The 15124-nt window shown below is 38.3% G+C and overlaps 1 protein-coding gene across 2 annotated transcripts in view; it reads right to left on the bottom strand.

Annotated features, from left to right (window-relative positions):
• The window catches only part of LOC127658587 (glycogen synthase kinase-3 beta), a 96680-nt gene that overhangs the window by 21240 nt on the left and 60316 nt on the right, over positions 1 to 15124 (bottom strand). For both annotated transcript variants that reach the window (XM_052147956.1, XM_052147957.1), the window contains exon 3: positions 1825 to 1908. In XM_052147956.1, the coding sequence (XP_052003916.1) occupies positions 1825 to 1908 (84 nt within the window). The remainder of the gene's footprint in view (positions 1 to 1824; positions 1909 to 15124) is intronic.

Raw genomic sequence — 15124 nt, 5'->3', positions numbered from 1 at the left:
GGTGAATTCCTCACACCTAAAATGCTCATTATAAGTTCTTGGGGAACAGCTCTTGCAAACGAGATGTCCGAGATCTTCTGATTGGCTTGTTTAATGAGGAACGATCAATTCCTGCATTGACAGGAATACAGTGTCTGTCACATGTTGTCCCTGTGCTTGTCAGGCTACAGAAAGCTCTCCACATCTTCAAGCTATGTTGAGTGGACCCAGGAGAGCAGGACAGTCATTAATATATTCAGTTAAGGTGTAGTGTAATTTCTGTGTGAATAGCGGCCCCAAACCTTTTCTGTGTTTTTTAGTGCATTGCTAAGCAGTTGCTAGGTTGCAATGTGTTTGATTACTGGTCCAAGTCAAAACCACCAGTATCGAGTGAAATGTTGCCTTAATCAGACAAGGTTTTAAAGGTGAATGTTAGATGGAGGTTTTAATGAGTAAACATACCTCTCTAACCTAAAACATTCACCTAAACCTTTGACATGGCCGGGACTCTCTCTCGGCTCCTCATCACATATCTGAATGAACAGTGCATGCCATCTCCTTTTATACCCGTATGTCCGAGGTGGAGAACAGCATGCAAATTTCACTCGGCAAATTTCATTGGCCTTTTCTGAATAAAGCAAAGATGATTGGGGCTCTCAAGAACGAACCCCTTGTGTCAGTAGTACATCGACATAACACTCGTTAGAGGTTACATCAGTAACCAAGACGTTTAGTGTAGTTATAGTAACGTTCATTCTAAGAGACTAGGTTGAATTAAACAATAATGGTGTTAGTTTAGAGTGGTACTACCTGTTTTATGAACAATGGCAAGCAGGAAAGTCCTTGAAAAAATATATTTTTTAAAATTGGCAAAAATTTACACACTTTTAAGCTAGGATTCATATCACCAAAAGAGGTGAGAGTAAAAAGTCAAGGGTTTGTTCAACTCTCAGTGAGTGGACTATTGCTGTTGCAATCTGTCTCACCATACTTCTGCCCTTGTTCCAGTTATCTAACATTTTTTATAATTTTTCTGTGGACCTGTTGTCCATGTACTCCCTGTCAGCCTTTACCCCGGTGCTCTGTGATTGTGGGATACAAAGGGGCAGAGAAGTGTGTGTAGGCGTGTGAGCGGAAACCAGCTACTGACATTTCGAAAGAGTGTTTCTCTGAGAGAGAAAAAAAACAATCGGTGGTCAGGTATTTCTGCAAAGTCATGGTGTGTGGGCGACAGGTCAAGAGGGTTTGTATGCATGATGTGTGAGATAATGCACACAGAGCGCAAGAAAAAGACAGAGATGTAAAAGTGTGGTTCGAGGTCAGGCATTACTGTGATGTTTACAGTCTTAATGTGTGTGTGTCAATCTCTCAGTCAATGTTAGTGCTGCTTGTGCCCTGCAGATGCACTTATAATCGCATGGATAAATCTCAGAGTGGATTTCTCACAGGTCAGCATCTGGGCACCATTATACTCCATTAGACATCAATAAACACAGACAGGCAATAATTCGAACTTACCTACTCTGCATTTTTAAATCAGAGTTTAAATCAGAGACGCTATTGAAACATCTGTCTTATTGCACGCATACTCGCAAATTGCAATACAATCAAACAAATCTACTCCAATGAGCCTTAAGGAACCTTAATGGTCAAATAAAAAGCATACTAAAATCATCACAATATCGCAATGTCAATTAATTTGATATTGCCAGTAACATCATAATAAATTTTGTGAATATTCATTATATCGTCCTGTCCAACCAGACAAACGGCACTGTAAAAGGATAGCATAAAACACATTGTAATGTAACATAGCATAAGATGAACAGGTAAAAAGAGACTTGCCTTATCTCCACTTGAGTAGAAGAAGTAACGCAGACGCACTATGTTGCAATGGTCCAGTTTCCTCATGATCTGAAGCTCACGGTTCTGCAAGATAAAAAGAAAAGGAAAAACTGATTAAAGTGGACATTATTTAAACATTAATTTAAAAAAAAAAGTATGGATGATACAGTACATTGCAATAACATCAATTTTATGTATGCTACAATATGTGATTTTGAGGCCTGCACTATATCTGTGGCAGCAGAATTTTGCTGAAAGTTCTGCAGATGATATATTTAACACCTCATAAAATTTTTGGCTAATTTAATTATGCTTTAACATATTTAAATCCATTCATGAAATTGGTTCCGAAACCCGGGACCAATGTATCAGGGTTATAATGGGCAAGGAGGATGCAGGAACCAGACAAAGCATCAAAGTAATATTTTAATAAAAACTTAAAAGACACAAAACATAAATGCACACACGGCAGCTACGTGTGGCTCTCTCCCTCCCGAACTGCCGCATCCAGCTGCATTTATCTCTCTCCTCGGCTGATTAGCCCGATTGGGGGGCGGGTGTGCGTAGTCATGGCCCGGCCCGCCCTCCTCCTCGTCACACTATGGTAAGACCCAAAATGAAGAGCGACATGACCTTGCAATTGTCTACACTACAGACCTTCACTCTAAGAGGACATACAATAGATTCGTTTCTGACCCATATCTGACCAGAATAAAAAGACCAGAAGAGAGCTACCGAAATGGCCTGTAACCATGACAACCAGTCTCATCTGACAGCTTCAGTGGGAGAAACTGGTTAATCAACAACTTTATTTAGAACACCACCCACATGGTGTGTGCAGAGAGATGTTTCTGCAATTTAGGCTACACAGTGCCAGCAGAAAATGGCTGTCAGGGCATTTGTATATATACAGTGAGGAAAATAAGTATTTGAACACCCTGCTATTTTGCAAGTTCTCCCACTTAGAAATCATGGAGGGGTCTGAAATTGTCATCGTAGGTGCATGTCCACTGTGAGAGACATAATCTAAAAAAAAAATCCAGAAATCACAATGTATGATTTTTTAACTATTTATTTGTATGATACAGCTGCAAATAAGTATTTGAACACCTGAGAAAATCAATGTTAATATTTGGTACAGTAGCCTTTGTTTGCAATTACAGAGGTCAAACGTTTCCTGTAGTTTTTCACCAGGTTTGCACACACTGCAGGAGGGATTTTGGCCCACTCCTCCACACAGATCTTCTCTAGATCAGTCAGGTTTCTGGGCTGTCGCTGAGAAACACGGAGTTTGAGCTCCCTCCAAAGATTCTCTATTGGGTTTAGGTCTCGAGACTGGCTAGGCCACGCCAGAACCTTGATATGCTTCTTACAGAGCCACTCCTTGGTTATCCTGGCTGTGTGCTTCGGGTCATTGTCATGTTGGAAGACCCACCCTCGACCCATCTTCAATGCTCTAACTGAGGGAAGGAGGTTGTTCCCCAAAATCTCGCAATACATAGCCCCGGTCATCCTCTCCTTAATACAGTGCAGTCGCCCTGTCCCATGTGCAGAAAAACACCCCCAAAGCATGATGCTACCACCCCCATGCTTCACAGTAGGGATGGTGTTCTTGGGATGGTACTCATCATTCTTCTTCCTCCAAACACGGTTAGTGGAATTATGACCAAAAAGTTCTATTTTGGTCTCATCTGACCACATGACTTTCTCCCATGTCTCCTCTGGATCATCCAAATGGTCATTGGCAAACTTAAGACGGGCCTTGACATGTGCTGGTTTAAGCAGGGGAACCTTCTGTGCCATGCATGATTTCAAACCATGACGTCTTAGTGTATTACCAACAGTAACCTTGGAAACGGTGGTCCCAGCTCTTTTCAGGTCATTGACCAGCTCCTCCCGTGTAGTTCTGGGCTGATTTCTCACCTTTCTTAGGATCATTGAGACCCCACGAGGTGAGATCTTGCATGGAGCCCCAGTCCGAGGGAGATTGACAGTCATGTTTAGCTTCTTCCATTTTCTAATGATTGCTCCAACAGTGGACCTTTTTTCACCAAGCTGCTTGGCAATTTCCCCGTAGCCCTTTCCAGCCTTGTGGAGGTGTACAATTTTGTCTCTAGTGTCTTTGGACAGCTCTTTGGTCTTGGCCATGTTAGTAGTTGGATTCTTACTGATTGTATGGGGTGGACAGGTGTCTTTATGCACCTAACGACCTCAAATAGGTGCATCTAATTTAGGATAATAAATGGAGTGGAGGTGGACATTTTAAAGGCAGACTAACAGGTCTTTGAGGGTCAGAATTCTAGCTGATAGACAGGTGTTCAAATACTTATTTGCAGCTGTATCATACAAATAAATAGTTAAAAAATCATACATTGTGATTTCTGGATTTTTTTTTTAGATTATGTCTCTCACAGTGGACATGCACCTACGATGACAATTTCAGACCCCTCCATTATTTCTAAGTGGGATAACTTGCAAAATAGCAGGGTGTTCAAATACTTATTTTCCTCACTGTATATATATATATATATATATATATATATATATATATATATATACATACATACATACATACATACACACACACACTGGCAGCCAAAAGTTTGCAATAATGTACAGATTTTGCTATTATGGAAAGAAATTGGCACTGTTATTCACCAAAGTGGCATATATATATATATATATATATATATATATATATATATAAATATATTGAAGTGGCTCTGACCACACAGAAAATGACAGTTTTGGAGTTTGTGTTTATTTACATGTCACGGTCCCTTATTATATGAACTTTAATTAAGGATAAAATAAAGATATTTCAGCAAAGTTGTGATCTGTGTTTCTATCAGATATATATATATATATATATATATATATATATATATATATATATATATATATATATATATATATATAAACAAAAAGAGCCTCACAAAAGAGCTCCATATGACATTTTTAAATTGTATTAAACATTACATGAATGAAATAAACATTAAATCTAACAGCATTGACAGTGCATGGCCAAAGTTTATAATTCAAAACACTAAGATATCAAGTTCATGTAAAGTGCATAAAACAATAGCAACATTAAGAACATTAATGACCATAAAATCAACAACAATGATATTGCTAGGTCAAAGCATTCATCTAAAACAGACATGGGTAACATATGGCCCGCGGGCCGGATCAGGCTCTCCACATGGTTTAATGTGGCCTGCAGTTCATTTATCGTAAAAGCATTTTAATTTTTCATTGGATATTACAGTTAACTTTCATTGGGACCTAACGCATCTCCACAAGCGTTTAACATGCTTAGGGTTGCCAGATAAGAGACGCAACACCCCAAGTTTGAGATTTATACTTGCACAAATTGGAAATATTCTGCCTAATGTTATACTTATATTGTGCAATCTGGCAACCATGCACGCGAGTGCACTATTTCTATCAAGCTTTCCCCTTTAACAAATTTTGCGGTCTGTAGTGCAATATTCTGCTCAAGGAAAGTGTTATACGGCTACTCTGTGTCCATTCTTGAGGCTGCTTGTGAGGTTTAGTGCTACTTTGCAGGTAAACCTCCTCAGTGATTAAATTAAATATAAATGTAGATCTCGGCATCATTGACATGCGAGAAAAAGCAAGCCAGAGACGAATAGTTATATGTATTTTTTATTTGTGCAATTTAGAAATGTTGAAATCCCTTCGCACCTGTATGTTAATCTAACTCTTGCAGTAATCATTTATCATAGTCATGCCGCCTGTGTTATTCAGTTGTGTGCTGAAAGTCAAACCATCGAGGAGACCCACATCATGACCCTTTTAGCATGTAAACGGGTAATGTTTTAGAAAAAAATAAGTAAACTCGCCCGCTTTGCCCAAACATTCAAAGTTCTATACATTTTTTTTTTTTTTTATTAAAACAGACCCCTGATTTAGATTGTTAATTTGAATAATAAATTAACAGGGAAGTAGAGATGGTAGAATACATTTATAAGCTCAGCCTTTGTTCATTTTTTTAATGCCTGATAGAAGAGCATCTACCTTTGTAGAGCAATACATTACTTTAGGCAATTGCAGAATAGTCCCGTTAGTCACAGATACACTTCAGAAAATTGAGTACACACCTATTTCTGGGCTTAAAAGTTACAAAAACCAAATCAATACAGAACATTGTATCTCAAAAGGAATGCAATGTGCCCCCCCATGCACTACTTAAGCCCGATGTTTCCCGTTTACCAAAATAGTTGTCCACCCCTGATCTAAAATCACAGAAACACTTTTAACCCTTACTGCTTACTGATAGTCCATCACCTATTCTAAAGCTGAAGTGCAAGATATGATCTTTTAAACAGCAAGAACATTCTAAAAGAGCGGAATATTTTAAAACAGTAGAGTTCCACCGAGTCACACAAGGAACAATTGTGTCAAGTTTTATGTCAAATTTCATGCAGTGGACTCCACTGCATCAGCAGCAACAGTAGAGCAATGGGCTTTGTTCCATATTTATGCACATTTTGCAGTTGAACTATTGTGTACCCAGTGGGCAGGACCCTTATAGATGGCATACACTAGATCCTTTAAAGGGGACTTTAAAGACATTTTAAGAGTCGAATGTCCTATGGAGCATAGGGTTGTGCGGATGGACGATATCATCGTCCATCGTGATGGCTGACCAACATCACGATGTAGAGCCACCATCGTGATGCCACGCCCCCTTTTGCGAGTCTTGCTAGTGTGACTCACTAATCCTAGTCTCTTCTATAGTTAACCTAAAAACTTTGCAGGGATTGCTCTGTAAATTAAATTGAGAATATAACTAATGCATATATGCTATTTTAAATACTGTAGTATATGCCAGAGACGTGACGTGTTAGTCTGTGAAAATACCGTGTCAGGCAGGCTACACAAATATTGATCTTGACATTGTTAGCTTCTTGTCTTTTTTTTTTACATGTCTTACACTGTACATTTAGATTAAAATATTTTATGTTGTAGGCTACAAGAAAATAGCCTTTATTAATTAATTATTAGTAGTTGTAGTGTCTCAGAAAATCTTGCTCATCGTCACATAGCTCTTGTATACACTGAAGCGGCAGTTTAAGATAAACCCAGACCAGCGAACGTCAAATAACTTTTGTCTGGTTAATACTTTTAAAGAAAAATTTCCTTGGCCATAAATCCATAATGTCAAATCAAATGAAAGAAACAAGGTGAATATGAATAACACACATTTATTAAAACATAGAAGAACAAGAAAACGGGACTCAGACCGAAACTCGGCATTAACATTTCACTTATTATTAGCAGCACAATTAACTTCAGCACAGGCTACAAAATAAATTATGTTATTGAAATATTGTAAAGTGGTCATATGAACTACACAAATGAACGTTTAAAAAATAATATGCAAAATCGAATAGCTCCATAACGGATGGCTGAAAAATGCGTAAAGAAGTCTAATATCTTTCACCATAGACCATGTTTAAATTTCGATGTTTCTGGCCAGAAACACCAACATATTCAATTTATCTGGTTTTAATAAGCTGCGGATTGGAGTAACTACACTACCCGCTGTGCTGAAGACCCGCTCTGATGGAGTACTGGTAGCACATATGCACAGATATTTCCGTGCTAATCTTGCCATGAACGGAAACCTTTTGTCGTTCGTTTTCCACCAAGTCAGCGGGTCCTCTTCCCCATCAATGGCCATTTCCTGCAGGTACATGGTCATTTCTTCCTCGACCTTTTGCTCATCAGTGAGCGTGGCTGTGGCTGCTCTCTTCGCAAGAAGGCTGCCCAAAGACGACTTTTTTTTTCTTAGGCGCAATATATTAAAAAGCCCGGATGAGTAGGCTACTAATTAGTTGGGCTAGTAAAATAACGAAATTATAGTTTTGAGTAGGCTACTAATTGAGTAGGCTACTAATTGAGTAGGCAAATAGTATTTATGTAAAGAGATATATTAAAATAAAAAGTGCACAACTCTTCTTAAGTGAAAGCTAAAAAAAAATGCTTCACGTGTCGTGCAACCTGCTGATAAAGCGCCGACGAGTCATAAGTTGGGTTAGTAAAATAACGAAATTATAATTTGTTATATAATTTCATATAATTTTAAAAAATTATATGAAATTATATAACCCCCCCCACACGATATCATCGTCCATCGCGATGTTTTACTGTCAACATCGTCAACTGCCAATTCAGGGGACATCGGCCAACCCTAATGGAGCACAACAGTGTCTCGTGCACTTATTCAGCATTTGGGTTCAGGAAGTATTTTTCCCATTTATTTCTTCCATAAACTTTTCAAAAAACCCTCAATTAAAGAATGGTACAGCATGAACCAAACCAACCAGCTCTGAGGTAAATCGCAACATTACAGACTGTATTTTAAGGAAAAAATTATAAAGGTACAAGTCTGTGTACTAACCGTCTTTCACGAGGGAATGAACTACCATCCCATGAAGCATTGCGAATTACATGATCGAATATATAACTATGAAAATATAGAAAATTATTAATTTTAGGTTGTTGATTATAACTATAGAAATAATATAGTTTATGTTTTTTAAGAAATATTGAAATATACACAGATATATATAAGTGCAGGGAGACAGACTCGTTTGCGTCATTCAGGGCGGTCCCTTCCGGTCTTATTTCGTGGGTGTTCTTGGATGCGGTTTACCCTCAACACTCAGTGAAAACATGCTGAACTCGGTGCTGAACTGGTGAAATATGAAATACTATCAGGCAGTCGCTAAATACAGACATTTTACATCACGTCTGCGAGTTATATACTCTCACTGTAAAGTGCTGCGCATAGAGTAAAAAATTGTGTTTGGGATTTTAAGAATCGGTATCGATATAATCAAATGAAGATAGCGCTTAGTTGGAAAATCAATAGTTTTGCATGTCCCTAGTGTTAAATGCATGAGAGAGGACCAGTGTGTCTGTGAGAGAAACAGGCTCAGTTTCAGTCTCTCTCATGCCTCTTTTAGAAGCATCTCTGACTGATCTGAGAAGCACTGCTCTAAACTTTTTAGATTACCTGCTTCATCTTAATTGAACTGTTGTACATGACTTGAATTCAGAAATAATTTAATATAAATATCACGATACAGGGATCTAAAGTATCGATACAATATCATGAGAAAAGTATCACGATAAATCAATATTTTATAGTGGTGTTGGGTTTGAGTCCACCTTTTTCGAGTCCAAGTCAAGTCTGAGTCTTTAAACAAGAAAATAAAAAGGGTGAGCTTTCAGCTGTCTATGTGTTTGCGGGGATATTTCCGAAACACGTCACAAAAATGAACTGAAACTCCGCAATCACTTATCACACAAACATGAAACATGTCTAAAGAAAGCATAAAATGTCTACTTTTAAATAAAACAATTCAAATTTAAAACAAATATTCTCCTGCAAAGCAATCTGTATGAAACAAAGCAATGTACAGTTTTCCTGGCTCAGCTAAATTATCGCTAATGGGATCACATCCACCAGCAGACCATGCTATTCATACAGTAATGTGCTGAGACGATCAATGCAAATGGGACACGCCCCCGACTGTGCCTTAAAAACAAGTCCGTTAATTTTTATGCGCGTTTGAAAGACAGCGCAATACACAAGTGAGAAAACTTCTGGAGAGTGATGAAGGGTTACAATTTTCCTCAGAAGAAGAGCGGGACTCAGATGAACGTTTGTATTTTGAAGAGAGACTTGATCCAGCAGAGGATACAATTTCGGACGAGTAAGTCATTTAGTTTTCATTAGCTGACATGCTATTTTATATAAACATGTAGATATTTTACTAGTGGGACTGTTTCCAGACTTGCCAGCCAGGATTCAGAGTATTGACATTTGAAATATGTCCTAATAAGCACGTTTCAGTTACATTTAAAAGTTGTTTCGGCTAAAGCAGTCATTTAAATTGTATGCTGTATGATATAAATATGATATGTAATATGATAAAAAATTATATGAATGTTTAGAATATATGTTATCTAGTGTTTATGCTGCCTCATTATCATCAATGCTTGTGCTTGCAAATATCTGTTCAGGTTAAATGAGTCAAATGTACTTTAAATATGCCCATATTACATTTACATTACATTTACATTTATGCATTTGGCAGACGCTTTTATCCAAAGTGACTTACAGAGCCCTTCTTACAGGGACAATCCCCCCGGAGCAACCTGGAGTTAAGTGCCTTGCTCAAGGACACAATGGTAGTGGTTGTGGGGATCGAACCAGCGTCCTTCTGATTACCAATTTACCAGTTATGTGGTTTAGACCACTACACCACCACCACTCCACTATTATTAGAAAATCAGCATATTATAATGATTTCTGAAGGATCATGTGACACTGAAGACTGCAGTAATGATGCTGAAAATTCAGCTTTGATCACAAATTGCATTTTACAATATATTCAAATAGAAAACTGTTCTTTTGAATGGTAAAAATAGTTCAAAATATCACTGTTTTTACTGTATTTTGGATCAAATAAATGCAGCCTTGGTGAGCAGAAGAGACTTCTTTTAGTAGTAGTGGTAGTGTAGGTCTAAAATTAAGTAAAGTTTTTATGTAAAGAAAATGTATAGTCAGATTACTTCTTTTAACTTAAAACTTGATTTTGATCATTATGTCTCCTCCATATGTTTTCTCTTTCTGTCTCATTCCTCATTGATAGGCCCAGGGGAGGGTCTTTGTCTCCTCAGGTGTGAATTACAATCCATATTCATGATAGTTCACGCCGCCTCGCATATGACCTTTCTAACACTAAAGTGTCTTACAAAAGTTAAATTACTATATTGTTTTGTATGAATGAGTGATCAGGATGGGTTTCACATAATTTTGTAGCAAAAACTCTAGGCTACAAGATCCAGTTCTCAAAAGTCTTGTGGACAAGTGTTTAGTATATGTTAAATGGACTTATTTCAATGACTTAAAAATTTTGTTTTTTTCAAAAACTATGCATAAACGTTATTTTCTCAAAAATACAAACATGTACACACATGTTGCTCACATATTATTGTAGCCCAGTTTGTGCTGAATACAGTGTTATCAGACTTGAGCCATTAATGTGTTTTTAAGCAACTGAAAAAAGCACAAATGTCAAGGCATGTCAAAACTTCTCCAGGGCCCAAAACACCCTCAGACCCCAGAGAGGTCAAACTGGACTCGAGTGGGCCTGGGTAGCTCAGTAAGCAAAGACGCTGACTACCACCCCTGGAGTTCGCAAGTTCGAATCCCAGGGCGTGCTGAGTGCCTCCAGCCAGGTCTTCTAAGAAACCAAATTGGCCTGGTTGCTAGGGAAGGTATAGTCACATGGGGTAACCTCCTCATGGTTGCTATAATGTGGTTCGCTCTTGGTGGGGCACATGGAGAGTTGTGCGTGGATGCCGCAGTGGATGGCGGATGGCCTCCACATGCGCTATTCCACCTGAACTGAGGCGAGTAACTACTCTTGACTCAGACTCTATTTGACAGTATTGAAACAACTCAAATTAATACACTAGTAATATTGAACTTGTGTTACTTAAGCATTTCGAGTCACTTTGGAAAACAACAGGACCAGATCAGAAATAATAAGATATATTCACACAATAGCGTTTGATGTGGACCCAAATCTGTTTAACCTAAAGGTTTTAATTAATTTGGTTGTTGTTTAAAAAGCTTTTCCTAACTTGGGTGAACACCAGCACATACCTGTGAGAATAGGGTGAGGGGAGTGAGATCAAACTCTTGTTTGAATTGTTTTGGATCAAGCAATCAAACCAAGTGTGAAATGTAGGGATACCCGGATCGGTATCGGCTCCAAAACTGAAGATTTTAGACAGATTGGGTATGGGTCCGACGAGCCCAATCCAAATCAGATACTGTGTATTAGTCATGTTCGTTACTGTCAAGCTCAAAAAATTACATAAAAGAACCATTAAAAAAATATTAAACAGTTCATATGACTTGTGCATTTCATTCAAAGCCACTTGAAGACATGCAATAGCTCTGTGAATCACAAAAGGCCGTGTTTAATAAGTAAATATATAGTATGCGCAGCACGTTAGTTAATGGCGCTGCCCTGTTTACACACACACCCGTGGCTATTTTTAGCCTTCACGTTTGCGCAACATTTCAGCGCTACTCAGATGTAGAAGCTCAATAGTTAGTTTCACATATAATATGCATTTAGAATGGCACCGGAGGTGCATTTGACCAGAATTTTAATAAGAAGCAAATTAAACTACGGTGAACTTGCATACAAACAGACACATACGTCCTGAAGGACTTCCTGGAGAATTTAGAATGTCAAAATAAAAGCGTGAGGGTTTAAAAAGTGCACGACTTAAATATATTTCTGTTGTATTTCAAATTAAATGTAAAAAATTATTATATTAATAACTATTTATTATTATTGTCATCATTAGTATTTGTTTTATAACAAAATTTTTGGGTTCCAAAAAATAACTGTGTGAAGGAAAAGTGGACTTAGATCTTACAACTAAATTGAACAAAAAAGAGATCTGAAATCAGCTGTAAGTTGAAACATAAAAAAAAAAAAAAAAGAAAGAAAGAAAAAAAAAAAATAGGTTTCTTTTCTACTGAAGACTTGAAGACTGGAATTACTGTTAATATTGCTGCTACAATATCCAGTAAACTAGTTAATAATAAAGTGTTTCTTAATAAGCTATACATTTATATTGAAATAATGTGTAGTTAGAGGTTTGTGTTTCTTTACATATTAAAGAGCACACCCAATTAGTTCCACTCAATAATGTAAAGATATTCTAACTGGTTATGCATAAAAACAACACTGGTATCGGATTGTTATCGGGCGATACTGAGATTTTCGTAATCGGAAGAGAAAAAGTGGTATCGGTATCCCTAGTGAAAAGAGCCAACATCTATGAGTGTGTGTGTGTGTGTGTGTGTGTGGCCTCACACATGCATCTATGTATGTGTTACTGTTACTTTGTTAGTCTGTAACTCACAATCACATGGTGGGTGGTAATTTGTGAACAATCTAGTCACTGCCAACTCTGCATACAGGCACTCTCATCACATCAGACTGTTACATTTACACACAGCTTTATCAACTACCATCTGTCACACTGGGCTTAAAGTTGGTAATTGCCATTTGCAAACGATTTTACTTCCATAACCTGTTTGTGCTTCCAAGAGAAACATGATATTTACAAAAGAAAAATGAAGGATGGGACTTGATTTGATCCATCATGAATTGATTAGATCATGAAAAGTGGCCATTGCATACCAGAACGGAGCCAGACATGAATGTGAGTTTAAAACTATGCTATAATGCTACATAACTGGCATTTTGGATATCAATTAACATATCCAATATAGGGCTGGGACGATTCATCGACATAATCGACGTCATCGATTACAGAAATACGTCGATTTGCATAACATGCGTCGGTGCGTCGCAATGGAATAATTCAAATGCATCACCCATCAAGAACAAACTGCAGCTAAAAAAAACTTGCCCATGGTGATCTAAAGCGTGGGAGTATTTTAGCCGGAGACACAACGATGTGGTGCTGTGTAAGATATGCAAATTGGAAATGGCTTATCACAGCCATACAACCGCCATGAACGAACACTTCAAGCGAAGCATCCCGGAGCGCTTGTCAAGACGGCAGCACCGTAAGTCCTGTTTACTTTTTGTCCCCACCCAAACACGATATAGTATTACAACACGTGTTTCTGTTAGTAGTAGTCACTTAAAATAGATTTTCGAAATGTTTCCTCATCGCCCCCATGTTAAAAGTAATTTCTGCACCGCTGCTAACATAACTTTACACCATGTGTCATCTAATTTTTTTATTTGGCCGTTTTATATTTTCTGTTTACTTTAACGGCCATGCAGCCCTCTACATTGCGAGTAAATTTCACACTATGCGACCAAAAACGTCTGTTATTAGCCACTGGCAAGTACCTTTTTACATTTCACTCGCCAGTAAGCGCGGAGGACAAAGCACTTGTGTCTCATTCACTTGAACTCCAAACATCTCAGGGAACCGCACCACGGACATCACAAGAGCAGCTCTCGAGATCGTGTGAAGATGAACCACTTCTCAAGCGCTCTGATGCCCGCAAAAATATAAACAAGGCATAAATTGATTCGTTTTGTAAACGCAAAGCGCACCAGTTTCACTTTACGGCCATGTAATGTAAAATATCCGTGGGTATTGTGGGTTTATTCACGCAGTGTTATAACATGCAGTGAGACAGAGGAGATGTCCTGCTGTGGAGATCAAATGCAAGAAACAGAATCTCAAAGTCTTCCCTCAATTGACAAACAAGACGAGACAGGACACTGCGTGAGAGTTCGGCCACACACATCCTATACCTCAATGAATTGACAAAGCTCAACACGCACCTGCTGATGCAAGAGACAGATACAAAGACCGACATAGAGTATTGACACAAAAAATTTTAACACCGTTAACATGGAATATGACCCTTTTAATAAATCGTAATTCATGAGAAGTGAATCAATTCAGGTAAACGCTGCTAATGTTACATGCACTGACCGTTGGGCAAACAGATGGTGGGAGACATTATGCTGATACCTGCCCCAAACATTTGATCAATGTAGTACAGTAGTAGAACATGCCCGCAAAGCACAGATAGAGCTCAGAACTTTGTAACATGATTGCAGCGGCATGACAGCTGCTATTTGAACACCTGCCTTGCACTGCAAGGCGCATTACGAAAGTTAATGGCTCGGTGTGTGTGCAAAGTTAGAGTGTGAGCACGAGGCGATTGTCTGTGTTCCGCGACTGCTCCCGGGTCCTTGTATAATGTGCCAGTAAAGGCAGCCAGTGGAGTTTCTGGTGCCCCCCAAGGGAGTTGGTGCCTTACGCAGACTGCACAGTATGCGGATAGGGAGTGATGGTACTGATTACCGGCTAACGGAAACCCTACCGCTGTCTCCAAGTTTCTGTCACAACAATTCTGTTTGAGAGTGCACTAGCCAATGCAGAAGTTGGAGATATTGCTGGAATCCTGCAAGTAATCTACACTGTCATTAACCCATTAAATCCCACAATTGTCTAAAAGGAGTTTTTAATGTATTTTGCAATTGAGCTGTCAATTGTAAATGACAGTGCAGAATTCTTTGCATGAGTGGTCCAAATAGTCACCTGACCAGAACTATTTAATTCCACTCTGCTCCTGGAAAGATTATATCTGTCAAAACTCTATAAAAAGAAGTGAATAAATCCTATCATAATTCACTTACAACTACCATATTTTGTACATAATTTGAATTGAGTT

The sequence above is a fragment of the Xyrauchen texanus genome, chromosome 18 (assembly GCF_025860055.1).
Source record: "Xyrauchen texanus isolate HMW12.3.18 chromosome 18, RBS_HiC_50CHRs, whole genome shotgun sequence".
NCBI lineage: Eukaryota > Metazoa > Chordata > Actinopteri > Cypriniformes > Catostomidae > Xyrauchen > Xyrauchen texanus.
The sequence above is the reverse complement of the archived record's forward strand: the minus strand, read 5'-3'. Positions and strand labels throughout refer to the sequence as shown.